The sequence below is a fragment of the Capricornis sumatraensis genome, chromosome 8 (genome assembly GCF_032405125.1).
Source record: "Capricornis sumatraensis isolate serow.1 chromosome 8, serow.2, whole genome shotgun sequence".
Lineage (NCBI taxonomy): Eukaryota > Metazoa > Chordata > Mammalia > Artiodactyla > Bovidae > Capricornis > Capricornis sumatraensis.
Window position 1 is genome coordinate 97,850,140 of NC_091076.1, and position 20,273 is coordinate 97,870,412.

A 20,273-nucleotide genomic window follows, 5' to 3' on the forward strand; every position below is an offset into this window, starting at 1 on the left:
GAACTCCAGCCCTCAGCCACCCTGCCCTTATGGTTCTGTGATGACCTTTGGGACCTAGTGGGCAGTGGAGGGTCTCAGAGCTAATAAAGTCTGCACACTTCATGTTGGGCTGGGTGTGTAATTTGTCTGAGGGTCATCAGGTCCTCGATGGGGCTGTAATCCTGACAGTTGTGATCTTCTTCCAAGGAGTTGTGTGTTAGGGACCTGAAGGTGACTCCACCGGGTCTTGGAGCCACCGGAGTAAGGGGCTCTTAGCTAGGCTGGGGTGAAGGGAAGCAGAGAGACACTGGCATGGTGGCCACAGGGAATCATGACAAGAGCTAACACTTCCAAAGCACTCTACTGTGTAAGAGGATATCGTGCTGGCTGTCCTGCAGATATTGTCGACTCTTTGCAACAAGCCTATGGGGTCAGTATTATTATCCTCATTTGAGAGAGAGGGATCAGAAGTGGAGAATCACTAAGAAATGTACCCAAGCAAGAGGGGAACTTCTGGGGTGCTGGTACTCTTCTGTTTCCTGATCTAAGTGCTGATTGTATGAGTGTGTTTCAGGTTGTAAGAATATGTGCACTTCTATGTGTAAATTATACTTTGATTTTAAGAAAAAGAATATTTCTCAAAAATATATCAAAAGGAGGACATAATTTCCACCCAGATGGTCTGGTTTGAGGACATGTGCAGTCAACCACTCCACTGAAATGGGCTGTTGTTCAAAAAGTCACAGGTCCTGTCCTTTTTCCCTAAAAGAATTTTGAAAATGTATTTCTCTTTTATACATTTTTAGTTGACATCTGAAGTATTCCATGATAACTTTAAATAGTTGCAAAGGACATAATTTCCAGTGTGTTGTAAATATTGACACTTTATAAACTGTTGCATTTATATTGGTCCATTTAGATCCAAATAGCAGTGATTCAGAAGCCAATATTGGGACCTCCCTGGCAGGCCAGTAGTTAAGACTCTGCACTTCCAGTGAGGGGGTGAGGGTTCAATCCCTGGTTGGGGAATTAAGATTCCCACATGCTCTGCTCTGTCCCCCACAAAAGAAGTCAGTGTCATTCATTTTAAAAACAGGAGAATAAGCTCTTCTTTAACACTGTTCCTTTTTCTCTGCTCATATGTGTGCTGTGCTTTGTTGCTTAGTTGTGTCTGACTTGGCGACCCCATGGATTGTAGCCCTCTAGGCTCCTCTGTCTGTGGGGATTCTCCAGGCAAGAATACTGGAGTGGGTTGCCATGCCCTCCTCCAAGGGATCTTCCCAACCCAGGGATCGAACCCAGGTCTCCCACATTGCAGGAAGACTCTTTACAGTCTAAGCCACTAGGGAAGCCCTTGCTTTGCTCATAATTTCACTCTATTCCATTCAAAGTTTACCCAACATGTAATTTACTACCATGCTTGAAAGTATATTGTTGATAACCTTATCATATGTGTTTGTGACACACACACACATATAATTTAAGGGTTACACTTTAAGGGTTACACTTATTAGTACTAGATTTTTCAAAACAACATAAATACTTCTATTTAAATTTTTTTAGAAACTAAAATTTTATTGACATACACCTCTTAAAAGAGGGAATTTTCCCCTCAATTAGTTCATGTGAGTGGATAAATATTATTTTTTTGTTACAGTAAAACATAAGCCCAGAGAAAGTTGTTCACATAAGGAAGCAGATGGTACTTTAAGGGGGTGGTTGTATATATAACAGTGACACTCAGTTCTTTGAATTCTGAGTTGTGTTAACAATCACATCACTAAAAGCTATACTTTATGATGTGTTGTCACTTCAGTCGTGTCTGACTCTGCAACCCGATGGACTGCAGCCCGCTAGGCTCTGCTGTCGATGGGGTTTTCTAGGCAAGAATACTGGGCTGGGTTGCCATTTCCTCCTCCAGGAGATCTTCCCCACCCAGGGATTGAACCTGCGTCTCCTGCATTACACAGGCGGGTTTCTTTGTACCACTAGCGCCACTTGGGAAGGCCCATACTTAATGTTATCACCAACAATTCGTTACAATCCTCCTTTAGTTGTATTGAAAGCAAACCATTGGAAACTATTTAAATTATAAACAGATGTTACCTAGAATCGGACCTTTCTCCATTTCAAACTGAAGACACAGATACAGCATTTAGGGCTGGATTAGCAATTGCCTTGGTACCCTAGCGGGAAGGATGAAATGGGGAGGAATAAACAGTGAGAGCCACGCTGGTGTGGCTGCCGCCCTGCTGAGGGCCGACCCTAGAATTCCGAGCGTTTTTACGATGACAAGGAGAGCGCACGAAAGCTGGACTGTAGCTGGGCCTGGGCCCGAGTACACATCGGTGTGTCCGTGTGAAAACGGTGTGTTCGCGGCCTGTCCTTGGGGCGCTGGGGAACAACATTACGGCTTAACTGGGACGCTGGCACGAGCGGGGAATTAAAGAGGTTCGCGTTCCGGCACAGGCCAGGCAGCCAGGCCACCAAACTTAGAGCCCTGAAATACAGCAGGTCCTCCGGTAAGGGAGGATTTTCATTTTTACTCGACAGCGTGGAGTAGCTTCTGGGACTAGCAGCTGCAGTAGGGAAATGAGAGCAGGTCACACAAGAAGTCTCACTCTCAGACACTTGGCCTAGAACTCGGAGACCCACAGCCTCCCTTGCCAGCCGCTTGGCCACCCACGCCCCCATTCACCCGCACTGCGCCGTTATCTCTCTGACTGACACCTTTGTCAGCCAATGATCTTTGGGATTGTGTAAGCGCCTGCCCCACCTCCGGAGTTGGGCGGGGCAAGTGGCTGGAATGACAAACACTTAGGCCAATAGCAAGGAGGTTTCAAAAGCTTAGAGCACAATAGCCAATGAGGGAAAGGAACCGTTCGAAAAGACGTGTCAGACAGCCAACGGCCAGCGGCGCTGCGGGGGTCGCGTGGCTTCCGTTCCGAGTGGGCGGGGCAGTGTCTCAAACGGAAGGTGGTTGTTGTCCGAGCCAAAGCTGGTTTGAAACTGGGGGTCGGGCCCGGCAGTCGTTGTCTGTTGCCACCGCCCCGCTTCCGGGCTGGGCCGTCCCTGCCCGCCCCCGCCCCGCCTCCCTTCGGACCCCTGGGTCCCAGGCCCGGCTCCCTGCCCGTTTTGCGCCCGGCTCGCAACAGCCCGCTCCCGTCCCGGTCCTCACTGCGGCCCCTTCGCCTCCACCATGTCACTGCACGGCAAACGGAAGGAGATCTACAAGTATGAAGCGCCCTGGACCGTCTACGCCATGAACTGGAGCGTGCGGCCCGACAAGCGCTTTCGCCTGGCGCTGGGCAGCTTCGTGGAGGAGTACAACAACAAGGTGGGCCGGGCAGGGGCTCGGAACCCGGCTGGCGGTGAGCGGGCCCCGGGAACGCCCTTTCTGGGCCGGAGCCCAGACCCCAGGACCCTCCTGCGGACTTGCCTTAGCACCAAGGAGCGGTTCCTCTGTGTCTGGTCCTGTGCAGAGAGTTTCGCTCTCTTTATCGCATTTAATCCTTGAAACATTCCTGGGTAGTCAGGAGTGTAGTTACCCCCATTTTACTGATGGGGAAACTGAGGCACCGTGTTGCAGCTTACCCGGGTCAGTTATTTCGTGACGGAAACAGGTCTCAAACCCAAGTTTACACCCTAGAGCTATGCCATTTATCACTAGTATCCGCTCCCCTGCTTCACTGCTTCAATTTAGGGGGCAGAAGAAGGATGAGGGAATGATGGCTGTGAAGAAAATGCGCTTACGATGGTCATTCCCTTCTGGCCACACTAGATTTCTGTTAGGTCTGGTTATTGCGCAGGCTTTCCCGCCCCCTACACCCACCCGCAGGTACTATTATTGATGGATTTGTCGGGATTGCCATCGCTGTTGGGACCTCGTGTTCCTCCTCTTCACCGCGATCTCCTTTTGGAAATCTTGACCAGTGATCCCGCCGTTGTTTTCCAAATAGAGAAGGATGTTAACTTGGTGTATCTTTTCTTGGCATCTTTCTTGCTAATACAAATGTATAGCCTTGAGCAGTAAGTCTTTCTGGACATCCGGAATTTGAGAATCCTTCATAGAAGGCAGTAGGAGGAAACTTTAAGCTGGTAGTGCAGTATAAATTTGTTTTTGAAAGTTGTTGAATAAGTTAGTGGAAGAATTTTCTTTTCTTTGCTCTTTAAATCTCTTCCATTTTGTATTAGAGTAAACGTGGTGATTGATCGTAATCAGAGCGACTGAGAGCTGTGCTTAGTGGTGTTTAAAGCCTGTACACCTGCTTGACACCATGAGCACTGTGACTTAGGAAGAATAGCCTATGTGGATGGTGACAGGCATGGTGCAGGGAAGAAAGGCAGGTGCTCTAGGGTTGGATGCCCTGTCTAGTCCACTGACTGGTGATGGGGTACTGCACAGGTCAGTTTTATTATTTCTCACCCACAGATTGTTGTAGGCAAGTTCTTTTTTAAACATAAAGGTCCTGTAAAAAACATTTGAACATTGTAACTTTGTTTACAGATTTTCAGGAGCACATCTGTTTCTCTGGAGTTAAGTCTTAACCTTTCTGGAATCCCCTTTAAGAAATTGATGAAAGTGATGGACTCTCATTACCCAAACATCGTATATACATAATTTACAAACAAATCCCAGGGAATATGCACTGATCTTGGGGCCCATCCATTGCCCACAGAAAGCAGAGAGTCCTGACAAGACTTAGCCTTAAAAGACATAGCTTTATTTCCTTTTCTCGGTTGCCTCTTTCTTCCTAATGGCCGGGTTGTGCATAGCAGAGTGGGGAATAGAATTCAAGGTACTGATGTGTGAAGTGAAATAGAACTGTTGTTTTAAGAATACATATTGGGAAGAAAAAAAAAAGTAAAACGTATCTTTCAAAGGGCTTGAGTCTTTCACACCGATTTTTTTTGCCCTGCGAGTTCTTGCAGGATCATATTTTGAGGGGCGGGGAGCGAAGTAGAAAAGAATATCTTTATTGCTTTGTCAAGGCAAAAGGGGCCACAGTGGGCTAATGCCCTCATAGCTGTGTGTTCCAACCTGAAGGGAGCAGTGAGAAGTTTTATAGAAATGGTTCAAAGAGAGGGTGATCAGCTCATGGGCATTCTTCCGATGGGTTGTGATTGGTGGGTGGTGAGGTAAGTGGGAGTCAGCATCATCAACCTTCTGGTTGCAGCTGCTCTGGGCTCTGCATGCTTGTGAGAGCATACAGTCAGCTTCCTCCACCTGGTGGGGGGCGGTTTCAGTATTGAGCCCCAGGTTCTTGATGTCTTATCTCAGGAAGAGTTCGGTGAGAGACAAAGTAATAGGTAAGAAGTGGATTTATTAAAGAGAAACACACTCCACAGACAAGAGTGTGGGCCATCTCAGAAGGTGAGAGTGGCCTCGCAATCTAGGAGCCCCGTTTCCAAGAGGGGAGAAACTGAGCTACACCGTTAGGCTGCTGGTGCAATCAGTGGAGTTATTGGTGTCAAACCTCTGTTGCAGGAACTCCACCCCAAAGTTTGTCCTTCCATTTAGTAACTGTATGGAGCTCCTTGTTTGTGCCAGGCACACAGGCAGTGCGGTTTTAGGGAGATGCAAACTGCTAATCCTAGGAGCAACAAGCAAGCGGTTACCTCTGTCTTAACTCACTTGCATGGTGTAGGCAATGCAGCATGTTGCCTTCTGTTTTTGTGTCCCCACCTATCTAGGTTAGAGTTCTTAACGTGTGTGTGTGTGTGAGAGAGAGAGATGGACACCTTTGGCACTTTGAAGCCAACAGACCTCTGTTCATAATTATGTTTTCAAATGCATAAAATACATAAGGTTACAAAGGAAACCATTATATTGAGCTATAGTTATTAAAGACACTTTTTACGAAGTGGAAGTGAAAGTCGCTCAGTTGTGTCTGATTCTTTGCGACCCCATGGACTATACAGTCCAGGGAATTCTCCAGGCCAGAATACTGGTGTGGGTAGCCTTTCCCGTCTATATATTTTAAAATTAACTCACTAGATGACATCATCCATTAGTTTTGAAGTAGTAGCATTTCAGGATGTTCGCTGTGGTGTGAAATGAAAAAATGCAGTGATTTCTGTTAGTGACAAATCACAGATAATAATGCCGTGGTGAGTAACTGCCTCCATTTATAATGGAAGGAGATGGTAAATTTCGGCTAGAGGTTTGTGAAAATGTAAGTGTGATTTTTCCAACTCAAGTTCATGAACCTCAAGGTAAGAAGCCCTGTGCCTTGGGGCTGACGGGCAGTAAATCTAGCTGCCACACAGTGATTATCAGGCTCAGTTTTGGAAAAACCTGGCATGGAGGTGCCAGACTTGATGTTTTAGAGGAGCTTAAAAATGATTGGTTGAAATTCTCAGACCGTTGATTCCTGTTTGCTGTCAATAGTGATTGCCGGTAGAAGACAAAATAAATTGACTCAGCAAATTAACATTGATAAAAAAGCCGAGAAGGGTCTTTTTTTCCTACTCTGAGACATTAAGAAAACATGATCATAATTAAAAAAAATTTTTGTGTTAATGTCATCATGCCTTCCTGTAGTAAAATTATTTGTAGTTTGATAGAATTAAATCTGTTAGTGTTTCAAGGACGACTTGACTTTTAGGTGTTCCGTCTCCTGAATAAATTTGGGAATTGCGGCAGTGTAAAGAACTAAATTCTATCCTCTACATCTGGATTAAAGAGGCCCATTATTGATGATAATGTTTTATGTTCTGGGTGTGGGTGTGGGTGTGGGTGTGGGTGTGGTCTCTGCTGGGGGATAGAGCAGCACTGGTGTTGGAACATGGTTTTCTAAAATTGAGCGTGTGTGTGACTCCTCTGAGGGACTTATACCTTCCTGGGCTTCACTCCTGAAGTTAAAAGACACCCAGGTGATTCAGACACAGGTGGTCCAGGTGGCGCTGCAAGACCATTTCCCTGGAGGTACCTTTCCATCTCCTGACCAGAGGCGGGAATCATTTTTTGTATCTGCATGTGCCTAAATATTGATTCTGCCCTTCCATCCCATGAAAAGCTCCATCACTGGATAGCCTCTTTGGGGGCACCTGAGGTGAGATCTCAGTCCTGCCGCTTCCCAGTTTTGCGTGGCCTTTGCCAAGTGAAAGCCTGTGCCTCAGTTTCCTCATCTGTAAAATGAGGGTAGTGAAGAAGATGAAAGGAGTTTTAAATGTGATGGGTTTAGAAACTCTGCCTGGCACATAGCAATCACATCACTACTGTACCTGTAACCGAAATATCATCTAGGAGAATGATATGAGTGTTCGATAAAGGTACGACGAAAAGTCATTGTGTTCATTCTTTGACTTTTAAAGACCTGGGGGAGAAAATCCCTTGGTTCCTTTGAACCAAACCTACTTTGTGGTCTAGAAGCTTCTTGTTGTTGGACTTGGAGTACCATAATGTGCTAGTTGAAGCCCATTTTCTCTTGTTCTGCCGGGCTTAGACAAGTAACTGATAGAAGAACTCTGGCATTTTTCCTGAGTCTTGACAGTATCTGTGGTCTTTAAACAAGTGGCATTTCCCTTGTTTTGTGGAGAAAGATAACTAGCAGTTCCTGGGCTTCTATGCCACTTAGTTGTATATTTCAGGGTGGATTTTGACTAGAACTGGCAGTGTGATTGGGATTTATTTTGCACTAATAGTTAACTAGCTGACCATTTGTGCTTTAAGATATAGCATCTAGAAAACGTTTTTGAGATTCTGAGGAGAAACCGTAGGTATACCTCCTGCTTTTTGAAGACTATCAATAGTGAGTCTGAGTAAGACTGCCTTGTAATTCAAATTCACATGGGATGAGTGCTTGCCTTGTCAGCCTGTGATGATTCCTATGAGATCTTTAATGCTGAGTTACTTTATCTATTTGACACATAATGATTTTGACCCTGGCATACAAGTTTTGATTTCTCAGTATTTCTGGCAGCCTTTCAGGATTCCCATTCATTTGTTCATTAATTCAATAAGTATGTATTGCATTTTAGGCACAGTGATGATACTTGGTAACCTTCTGTATCCTTTTTAGCAGATGTGAAATTGGCAGCAATAAAGAGAAAGTGTTTTGGTACACATAAGTGTTTTTGATAGCTACTTAGAATTTTGCAGTGCTCCATCTGTCTCTGGCAAGACTGCAAGCAGGAGAATTTAAAGTATCAAACTCTCTGGTTTTAATTTCCTCCTTTTTTTTTCTAGACAGTGAGAGCACTAATTCCTCCATGAGACCACTAGATAAAGCTTCTGCTGCTTTATTGCTTTTTGCCCTGACCTGGCTCACACAGACTTCCTGGAGATGCTGTGATGTGAACAAGGGGTGAATCTGTGTTCTGTAGGTAGCCTGTAGTCTATCCCGCCTGGGGCTGTGGGGCCAGAGCTCGTTGGTTAGACTCAGAGTCAGGAGCAGAAGAGGCACTGTGCCAAGGCAGAGCCTCTCCACAGACATTGGTCGACAATCATCAGTCAGGAACAGGCTTGAAGGGAGGACACGGAAAAGATCAGGAAAAGCTGGTTTATTCCGTCAGAATTTTGCCTTTAGCTGGTTTTGGTTATACTGACAATTGTGGGGAAATGTGCCACTGACAAGAGGTGGTATTATTGATTTGGATCACTTTTTTAAAAACACACACACACACACGCACACACACACACGCACACGTTCGCCTTTGTGTTCTAGCGCTAGCACTGTGTGTAATTAAAGAGGAATACAGTTTCCTCCATCAAGATAGACACAGCAATTCTTAATTTTTAAAAAATATAAGGTATGAGTAATGTGAGTAGTAATTTATGTTGTTATTCACGAAAGTAATTGAAAGTGAAGACGTGGTCATGCCTCCGAGGAATAAATACATAATGTTTTATACCTGCTTCTTAGGAGATATCTGACGTAGTAATCTCCACAGTTTAAGTAAAAACGATCTTGTTTCAGGGTTTTTTTGTTTTTTTTTAAACGGCATTTGTCTCACATGCTGGGGTAAAGTGTTGTGAAGCAAATAGTTGCAGAAGGGTAGTGGGTGTGGGAGATAGAAGTTCAGCAGGAGGACAGAGAAGACTGGAGGAAAGAAAGGGCAGAGGGGTAATAACCTAAATGTTGACAAGATGATTAAAATTGTACTTTTTGGTTATGCTCCCACAATAAGGGAGTGTAGTGAAGAGCAGATGGGCACAATACAGGAAGAGGCCAAGACAGGATTCAAGCTCGGAACAACACAGTTCTCCAGAACAGGGTTTTGATGGGCAACGTCAACACTCCTTGGTTTGGGGCAGTGGAAGAGGGTGCATGCCTGGCAGCAGGAGCTTCTCCAGTTCCCACCCCCACCCCAACAACCTTGGATAAGAGGAGAGCTTAGCTGTACAAGGAGACAGACATGCCATCGTCTCTAAAAGCACTGGATTAGGCAGGTTGGGAGAGACTGAATCGTGAGCAGCTTGACAGTTCCTCATCTCTGTTGCCTGGGAAGATGCAGAAACTTCATGTGTTTATGCTAACTTGGAACAGAGTCCTGGCCTCTTTCCCATAAGAACTTCCTTGAGATCATCTAGAAGGAACTTGCCTCGTTCAAAAGGAATCAGCATAGTAGCACCAGCAAGATACTACAAGAAAGAGGAAACAACGGGAAACACGTGTAGGGTAAAGTATCCATGCTAGAAAATGTTTTCACCTTAATTGAACATTAATGGCCAGTCCTCCTGCCATGAATTCAGAGAACTTGAAAGAACTCCAGGCAGAGAGAGGTACAGGAGATCAGGTAAAATGAGGCATGGTGACAGGAGGAAATGGAACCACCAGCAGACAGAGTCCAGGAAAACAGTGGAAGAGAAAGCGAACATTACCCCAGAACTAAAACCCACACTGGAAAGAGAAGAAAAGTGAATACAAACTCCTGGAAACAGCGAAGATTAGGGAAGACATGTTGAGAAAATGAAGGGGAAATGAACAGTTAGGAAGAATATAGTAGATACAGGAAATAAAGAATACCTAACTTCGGTATAATTGGTGTCTTTGAAGAAGACCAAAGAAATGAAACACAAAATCTCAAATATGTAGTTAGACTATAGAAGAAAGGTATGAAGTAATGCCTTCAAACTGTGTATCTCAAGAAAAATGGACACAGGACACTTGGCACTGACAACTTTCTTAGGAAAATACCTACGTTTTAAGGGTGAAGAAAGAATCTTTTAGACATCCAGGCAAACCGATCTCTTCCTCTGAGAGGGCAGAAGGAGAAATTAGGCTAGCCACAGTTGACGACAGAAGGCATGGAGCAGTTTGTGCGAACCTGCCACTGTCATAGATTGTGCTAATGTAAACACATGAGCATGTACTGACGAGTATATAAGATTATACGGGAAAAGGAATATACTTTTTAAATAGATAATTTATAAAAATTGACCATGTATTAAGGGAAAAAAAACAGTTTTTAAGTTAAAGGAAATCAGCTGATTGGTAAAAGATAATACATATCAAAACGTATGGAATGGGATTTCCCTGGTGGTCCAGTGGTTAAGACTCCGCCCTCCTAATGCAGGGGGCCCAGGTTTGATCCCTGATCGGGGAACCAGATCCTACATGCCACAACTAAGACACAGCACAGTCAAATAATAAAAAAAAAAAAAAAAAAAAAAAAACACCTCAAACTTATGGAATGTTGAGGAATCTCAAGCCCAGATATGCTAAGTAACTTCCCAAAGGAACATGGAAGGTAATAGCAGGGCCAGAACTGGAATAGTCTGTCTCCAGAGTCTTGACCATATACTGATGTCAAAAAAAGAAAAAAGATTGGGGGGGAACAAAAAGAATGTTTTGGAAACAGAGAGGGGAACACTTGCCTTACCAGCTTAGAGTAAACATACTGCAGTTGGTATAGTTATAGCCAATAATACCACATAGAGTTGATGTAGTCACACAGAATGTTCCAAAGCAAATTTAAGTATCTGTAGAAAAGTAGTTAGTGATAAAATTCACTGAGGAAAAAATTAATACATTCTGTGGTGTAACTGGCTTCACAGGTGGCACTAGTGGTAAAGAACCTGCCTGCCAATGCAGGAGATGTAAGAGACTCGGGTTCCATCCCTGAGTCAGGAAAATCCCCTGGAGGAGGGCAAGGCAACCCACTCTGTTCTTTCCTGGAGAATCCCGTGGTCGGAGGAGCCTGGTGGGCTACAGTCCATGGGGTCGCACAGAGTGGGACGTGACAGAAGCAACTTAGCACACATGGCATAATTAGTTGTCTACCTGGCAGAACAATTTAGAGTCCTCTATTACATGTCATATTTGTTGTCATTGTTCAGTCGTGTCTGACTCTCTGCAGCCCCTTGGACTGCAGCACGCCGGGCTTCCCTTTGCTCAAACTCGTGTCCATTGAGTCAGTGATGCCATCCAGCCATCTTGTCCTCTGTCGTCCCCTTCTCCTCCTGCCTTCAGTCTTTCCCAGCATCAGGGTCTTTTCTAATGAATTGGCTCTTCACATCAGGTGGCCAAAGTATTGGAGCTTCAATTTCAGCATCAGTTCTTCCAATGAATATTCAGGGTTGATTTCCTTTAGGATTAACTGGTTTGGTCTCCTTGCTCAAGGGACTCTCAAGAGTCTTGTACAACACCACAGTTCAACACCACATACATGAAAATCAATTCCGAACCAAGTATTTAAATGTAAAGAAAAGTCCCACAAACGTAGTAGAAGAAAACCGAGTAGGAAACTTGTTCTGGGGCAGTAGGGAGAAGAGAGGTAAGGCTTTAAGCCAGTCATTAAATCCAGGGTCAAGTGAGGAAAAGCTGGGCAGGCTTTAGTACCGTCGACCCTTGAACAGTGCAGGTTTGAGCTGCGCAGGTCCACATAAATGGACATATTTCGATGATAAGAACTACACAAGGCCCATGGTTGGTTGAATCCAAGGATGCATAGGACTCAGATACTAAAATATACACAGATTAACCACTCCCCGCCTCGTGTTGTTCATGAGTCAGTTGTACATACAAATAAAACATTTTTTTGTGTGTGAAAAGATGTGGAAAAAAATCAAAAGACAGATGGTAGGCTGAGGAAAGATAGTTTCAAAACCTGACAGCTGGTAGGAGCTAATTTACTTACTGTGATAGCAAAATGAACAAAGCATATAAATAGCCAGTACATAGTAGAGAAAATGCAAGTGATCATGAGACAGGAAAAGATATTCAACCTCAGGTAGTTAAGGGAAATGACCCTGTGATGTTTCTTCTCACTTTCAAATCTATAAAAATTAAGTTTCTTCTTCTAGTATTGCTGAAGTATAGGGAAGTGATCACCTTCGTGATCCTGGGCAAGATACTCAACATCTCTTTTACTCAGTATCTTAATGAAAGTAGAGAGGATAATAGTACCTACCTTACGGATATGTTGAGAGGAATAAATGAGGAATGTGAAGCCTTAAGTATATACTTGGACCATTATAAGCACTCTAATATTAAAAATGGCTCCTCAGAAGTAATAATAATAAACAAGAATGCTCAGCTTCAGTAGTAAAATGCCATTTTTCATCTATCAGAGTAGCAAAATGTTAAAGATTATTTTCAGTGTTTTCAAAGATACAGGGAAGTTGGCACTCATACACTGTTAAATGAACATGTAAACACATTTATTATTTCGTAGTTTCTGTGGTATTAATATCTGAAATGGGTGCAGCAGTTACACTTCTAGCAACCTGTCCCAATAGCAGCATTTGCACATAGTGTACAAAGTATTGTTTATAATAGCAAAACAGTGGGATATAACCTCGGGAACTATGAATAGTTAAATTATGGTGTGCTCACCACAGTTGGCTGTGGAGGAATGAGGCAGAACTATTTGTACTGACAGGAAATCTCCCAATATGGTGTTAAGAGCACCTCGCAGAATGTATTTTATGGTCCAAGCCTATCTGTGTGTTGTTGTTTTAACCCACCATATACACACATATACAGATGCAGAGAGAATCATTTGGAAAGTAGTTCATGTCAGACTGGGTTGAGAGTAAGTAGAATTGAGGGTGAAGTTAATGGGAGACTTTACTGTGTCACTCTGTATTAGATGAACTGGACATTCTCTTCCATTAAGTTTTTAATGATAGGCCAAGGAAAAATATTTGCAAAACATGACTGTTGGTAGGAGCTGACTGAATAACAGGGAGAGCTAATGGTTATTCCCGTCAGTGCTTGGTTGGCAACGTGGAGCAGAGGAGCTGAAACAAGTTAGGCCGTGGATGAAACAGGAGTCTGAGCAAACACATGAAGTCTCTGGGAAGATCAGGAAACATTAAATCCCGGCCATTTCTTGACTTCTTCCCTGGCTTAGGGACAGCTGTGCAGAGGTTGTCAAACCTAGGTGAGTCAGATCACTGGGGAGGTTCTTAAGAATCTGGACTCACGGGCCCCAGTTGACACTTGTTGAATCAGAATCTTGGGCTAGCGGTGGGGAGCCCAGGCCTTGTAAAGCACTCTTAAGTAAATCTGATCATCAGATTTGGAAAGCATTGCTATTGGCAGTACAAGCAGGAGTCAGACATAGGCCCTGTTCTTACAGCATTTACTAAGTGAAATAGTATAAGACAGTCATGTAAGGGCTTTCATGAGGCAGTGTGGGATGAGTCATCAAATGGATGGAATAGATGAGTACCAAGGGCTTTGCAGGTGGCTCAGGGGTAAGGAATCTGGCTGCCAGGCAGGAGATGCAGGATATGTGGGTCTATCCCTGGGTCAGGAAGATCCCCTGGAGGAGGAAATGGCAACCCACTCTAGCATTCTTGCCTGGGAAATCCCATGGACAGAGGAGCCTGGCAGGCTGCAGCCCCTGGGGTCTCAGGGGAGTCGGACAGGACTGAGTGAGCACGCCTGAGAGGCCACTGTGTTAGGAAGACTGAAGATGGTTTATGAAGGAGGTGAGATGTAATAATATTAAAAGCTCATACACTGAGGAGGGCACCATGTGAGCAGCTTACATGTGAAAGGTGTTACATACAACTCTGTGAGATATGGGTAATGGAAATATCCTCATTTTACATGGAAGTAGATTTGGCAAAGTTAAGTAACGTGTCCAAGGTTCCACGGCCAGCAAGTGGTGAGTAAAGAGCCCTGGAAGCCTGATGGCCCTGCACTTTATTAATACTGGGCAGACTTGGATCGACAGAAGGACATACGAGGCTTAGAGCATGAGGGCAGTGTAAGGAGAGGGATGGAAAGCACTGGCTAGATCAGTGAGAGTGAAGATCAGGTAGGCTGCTCAAAGCCTTGAACACCTGGCTAAGTGGATCCTAAGTGGTACATGTTCCCAGGACCTGATATTTTGAGGTTTGCAGAGAAATCTCCAGTGGCCTGAAGAGCACCTTTTAGAAGTAGCAGCATTTTTCTTTTCTAATTTAGCCTTACAGTATTACCTGCATGGTTAGAGAGAGGTTTTTTTCCTTTTGTGCCACAGTTAGAACAGTGCCTGGCACCTGACAGTCACTTGGTAAATATTTGAATAAATACCTGAATGCAGTATCTGGCTCAGAATCTACATGAGAGGCTTACTCTTTATTCTGCCCAATGAGCCGCAAAATTTAGCTTCTCCTCTAAAGCTAAATTTTAGAGCTCCCTCCCCCACCAAGCGTGATCCCAGTTTTCCCTGTCCCATCGTCCTTTATGTTTTGTTCTCTGCAACGGTTAGAATGTCAGCTTTTTAATTCTTTAAGAACTGTTCATTCTGCCAAATTCACTCTCATGTCTCTCTCTGGTTATCCCTTGCCATTCTCACTGCCAGTCACCATAAGCCTTTAACTTGCCCACCTGTTCCCCTGTAGGTCTCCGGGCTGAGCTCCCCACCTCCAGCCTCTGGATCCAGTCAGTCCTGCCCGGCATTGCCAGGCCCCATACTCATACCTCCATGGCCCGATAGTCTGGCGTTTCAGGCGCTTGCACGAGGGAGAGCCACCCTTGCCCTCGGTTGGCTCTCAGGGCTCCCCAGCCCGCTCGGGGCACAGCGTTCTCAGCGCGGCTGTCTCAGGTGGTTCCTCTTGCTGCCCCCCCATCCCCCGCCCCAGTGGGTCATTCAGTTAGTTCCTCTGCCCCATCTGCCAGTGATGTCTTCCGTTTCTCTGCCTCCTCAGAACCGCTCCACAGACCTGTGTAGTCTGCTCAGATCCCAGCTTCTCCTCACTTGCCTACTTTGAATTATTACTCTTTCCTCTAAACGTCTGTTTATGTCTGTGCTATGCATAAGCAAGTAATCGTATATTACCTGTGACACGTCACTTGTATTGTCCTAAGACAGCCTTGGCAGGGTTGTATTTTCCAGCAATGGGTTTTCTCCTCCTTTTACATCTTCATGCATTATCTTCCCTGGCCCATTGTATGATTTTTGGAAGTCTGTAGGTGCTCTATAAAAATGAATATTTAGTGTTAGCTGTCATATAGATTTTATTTTTAAGTCAGGCATGGATGGCTCGATCTATCAATATACATAGAAATATGCTTAGGAATCTACAAAACTACTAAAACTAATAACTAATTTGGCAGAGTTACAGGACCCAAGATTAATAGGCAAAAATCAGTTGTATGTTCATATAGTAGCAATAAGCAATTGGAAATTTAATTTTAAAAGCCATTCCATTTATAATAATATAAAAATGCTTAGGAATAAAGTTAATAAAAGAAATGGAAGACTTGTATATTGAATGCTTCAAAACTTTGGTAAGAGAAATTAAAGAAAACCTAAACAAGTGGAGAATAGGTTCTGTTTGTGAGTTAGAAGACCCAATACTGTTAAGACAGTAGTTTTTCAAAACTGATTATAGATTCAACACAATCCCAATCAGAATCTCGACTTTATGTATATATATATATATGCCCAGAATTTTACAAGCTACTTCTAAAATTTACACAGAAAAGCAAACATGAAGAATAGCCGTTTTGAAAAAGAATTGCAAAATTGGAGAACTGACAATATCTGATTTCAGGGCTTCACTAGGAAGCTGGTGTGTAGCCAGGATGCTGTGGTCCTGGTCAGTGGACAGGCATATACATCAATGGGACTGAATAGAGTCCAGAAATAGATGCTTAAATACATGTGCAGTGGATTCTCAACAAGGAGACCAAGGTAATTCACAGGATAAAGGAAGAAGAAAACACAGGAGAAAATATTTATGAGCAGGAGTTGGGCAAAAATTTCTTAGCTTGGACACGAGCATGAACTGTAAAAGAAGAGAAATGATTAATATCACAATTTGACATTTCTATTCTTCAATAAATACTGAAAGAAAATGATGGAACAGCCATAGACTATGAGAGGATGTTTGCAAAATATAAAACCAGGGACTTGTCTCCAGACCATACAAGAACTCCCCAAGCTCAGTAAACAAAACAGCCTAGTAAAAAATGAAGTGAAAGAAACATTCTATATGATACTGTACAGTGTGGATACATGTCGTTTTACATTTGTCGAAACCTAGAAGTTGTACAACACAAAGAGTGACCTTTCTCTGCCCAGCTTTTCTATAAATCTAAAATTATAAAGTTTTGGAGGGGACTTCCTGGTGGTGCAGTGGTTAAGACCCTGAGTTTCCAGTACAGATGGCACGAGTTTGATCCCTGGCCAGGGTAATAAGGTCCTGCATGTGGCAGGGCGCCCCCCCCCCCCAATGTGTTTTTTGAAAGGACAAAAAGAAAGAATAAATATGCATGGCAAATAAGTGGATGAAAAGATGCTCAGTATCATTAGTTATTCAGTTCAGTTCAATTCAGTTGCTCAGTCGTGTCCGACTCTTTGCGACCCCATGAACCGCAGCACGCCAGGCCTCCCTGTCCATCACCAACTCCCAGAGTCCACCAAAACCTGTGTCCATTGAGTCGGTGATGCCATCCAACCATCTCATCCTCTGTCGTCCCCTTCTCCTCCTGCCCTCAATCTTTCCCAGCTTCAGGGTTTTTTCAAATGAGTCAGCTCTTTGCATCAGGTGGCCAAAATATTGGGAGTTTCAGCTACATCAGTCGTTCCAATGAACACCCAGGACTGATCTCCTTTAGGATGAACTGGTTGGATCTCCTTGCAGTCCAAGGGACTCTCAAGAGTCTTCTCCAACACCATAGTTCAAAAGCATCAATTCTTCGGCACTCAGCTTTCTTTATAGTTCAACTCTCACATCCATATATGACCACTAGAAAAACCATAGCCTTGACTAGATGGACCTTTGTTGCCAAAGTAACATCTCTGCTTTTTAATAAGCTGTCTAGGTTGGTTATAACTTTCCTTCCAAGGAGTAAGTATCTTTTAATTTCATGGCTGCAATCACTATCTGCAGTGATCTGGAGCCCAGAAAAATAAAGTCAGCCACTGTGTCCACTGTTTACCCATCTATTTGCCATGAAGTGATGGGACCAGATGCCATGATCTTCGTTTTCTGAATCTTGAACTTTAAGCCAACTTTTTCATTCTCCTCTTCCACTTTCATCAAGAGTCTCTTTAGTTCTTCTTCACTTTCTGCCATAAGGGGGGGTGTCATCTGCATATCTGAGGTTATTGATATTTCTCCCAGCAATCTTGATTCCAGCTTGTGCTTCTTCCAGTCCAGCGTTTCTCATGATGTACCCTGCATATAAGTTAAATAAGCAGGGTGACAATATACAGCCTTCATGTACTCCTTTTCCTATTTGGAACCAGTCTGTTGTTGCATGTCCAGTTCTAACTGTTGCTTTCTGAACTGCATATCGGTTTCTCAAGAGGCATTCAGGTGGTCTGGTATTCCCATCTATTTCAGGATTTTCCACAGTTTATTGTGATCCACACAGTCAAAAGCTTTGGCATAGTCAATAAAGCAGAAATAGATGTTTTTCTGGAACTCTCTTGCTTTTTCGATGATCCAGCGGATGTTGGCAATTTGATCTCTGGTTCTTCTGCCTTTTCTAAAACCAGCTTGAACATTTGGAAGTTCACAGTTCACGTATTGCTGAAGCCTGGCTTGAAGAATTTTAAGCATTCCTTTACTAGTGTGTGAATGAGTGCAATTGTGTGGTAGTTTGAGCATTCTTTGGCATGGCCTTTCTTTGGGATTGGAATGAAAACTGACCTTTTCCAGTCCTGTGGCCACTGCTGAGTTTTCCAAATTTGCTGGCAAATAGAGTGCAGCACTTTCATAGCATCGTCTTTCAGGATTTGAGAGAGCTCAACTGGAATTCCATCACCTCCACTAGCTTTGTTCATAGTGATGCTTCCTAAGGCCCACTTGACTTCACATTCCAGAATGTTTGGTTCTAGGTGAGTGATCACATCGTTGTGATTATCTGGGTCGTGAAGATCTTTTTGGTACAGTTCTTCCGTGTATTCTTGCCACCTCTTCTTAATATCTTCTGCTTCTGTTAGGTCCCTACCATTTCTGTCCTTTATTGAGCCCATCTTTGCATGAAATGTTTCCTTGGTATCTCTAATTTTCTTGAAGAGATCTCTAGTCTTTCCCATTCTATTGTTTTCCTCTATTTCTTTGCATTGATCACTGAGGAAGGCTTTCTTATCTCTCCTTGCTATTCTTTGAAACTCTGCATTCAAATCTTTCCTTTTCTCCTTTGCTTTTCACTTCCCTTCTTTTCACAGCTATTTGTAAGGCCTCCTCAGACAGCAATTTTGCTTTTTTGCATTTCTTTTTCTTGGGGATGGTCTTGATTCCTGTCTCCTGTACAATGTCAGGAACCTCCATCTATAGTTCATCAGGCACTCTGTCTATCAGATCTAGTCCCTTAAATCTATTTCTCACTTCCACTGTATAATCATAAGGGATTTGATTTAGGTCATACCTGAATGGTCTAGTGGTTTTCTCCACTTTCTTCAATTTCAGTCTGAATTTGTCAATAAGGATTTCATGATCTGAGCCACAGTCAGCTCCCGGTCTTGTTTTTGTTGACTGTATAGAGCTTCTCCATCTTTGGCCGCAAAAAATATAATCAGTCTGATTTCGGTGTCGACTATCTGGTGATGTCCATCTGTAGAGTCTTCTTTTGTGTTGTTGGAAGAGGGTGTTTGCTATGACCAGTGCATTCTATTGGCAGAAGTCTATTAGCCTTTGGCCTGCTTCATTCTATACTCCAAGGCCAAATTTGCCTGTTACTCCAAGTGTTTCTTGACTTCCTACTTTTGCTTTGCAGTCCCCTATAATGAAAAGGACATCTTTTTTGGGTGTTAGTTCTAGAAGGTCTTGTAGGTCTTCATAGAACTGTTCAACTTCAGCTTCTTCAGCATTACTGCTTGGGGCATAGACTTGGATTACTGTGATATTTGAATGGTTTGCCTTGGAAATGAACAGAGATCATTCTGTTGTTTTTGAGATTGCATCCAAGTACTGCATTTTGGACTCTTTTGTTGACTATGATGTCTACTCCACTTCTTCTAAGGGATTCCTTCCCACAGTAGTAGATATTTGGTAATCTGAGTTAAATTCATCCATTCCAGTCCATCCAGACATCCTAGAATGTCAGTGTTCACTCTTGGCGATCTCCTGTTCGACCACTTCCAGTTTGCCTTGATTCATGGACCTAACATTCCAGGTTCCTATGCAAGATTGCTCTTTACAGCATCGAACCTTGCTTCTGTCACCAGTCCCATTCCCAACTGGGTGTTGTTTTTGCTTTGGCTCCATCCCTTCATTCTTTCTGGAGTTATTTCTCCACTGATCTCCAGTAGCATATTGGGCACCTACCGACCTGGGGAGTTCATCTTTCAGTACCCTATCTTTTTGCCTTTTCATACTGTTCATGGGGTTCTCAAGGCAAGAATACTGAAGTGGTTTGCCATTCCCTTCTCCAGTGGACCACGTTCTGTCGGACCTCTCCACCATGAGCCATCCGTCTTGGGTGGCTCTATATGGCATGGCTTAGTTTCATTGAGTTAGACAAGGCCGTGGTCCACGTGATCAGATTGGCTAGATGTCTGTGATTGTAGTTTCAGTCTGCCTTCTGATCCTCTCTCTCAGTGCCTACCATCTTACTTGGTTTTCACCTACCTTGGACGGGGTTTCACTTACCTTGGACGTGGGGTCTCTCTTCACGGCTGCTCCAGTAAAGCGCAGCCGCTGCTCCTTACCTCAGAGGCGGGGTATCTCCTCTCGGCCACTGCCCCTGACCTCTGGCCCAGGGTAGCTCTTCTCGGCTAGTTATTAGAGCAATGCAAATTAAAATACTACTTCATGCCTATTAGAATGACTTAAAAAGCTGGCAATACCAAGTGCTGACAAATATATGTGAAACTCATACACTGTTAGTGAGAATGCAAAATGACACTGCCACTTTAGACACTGGCTGTTTATTATTTTTCCAAAATAGAGTTAA

At 43.7% G+C, this 20,273-nt stretch overlaps 1 protein-coding gene across 1 annotated transcript in view; it reads left to right on the forward strand.

Moving 5' to 3' along the window:
* Nucleotides 1–3,080: 3,080 nt before the first annotated feature.
* DCAF7 (DDB1 and CUL4 associated factor 7) overlaps nt 3,081–20,273 on the forward strand; it is a 30,501-nt gene continuing 13,308 nt past the window's right edge. Inside the window, exon 1 of the mRNA XM_068976598.1 lies at nt 3,081–3,316. Coding sequence (XP_068832699.1) covers nt 3,179–3,316 — 138 coding nt within the window. The 5' untranslated portion in view covers nt 3,081–3,178. The remainder of the gene's footprint in view (nt 3,317–20,273) is intronic.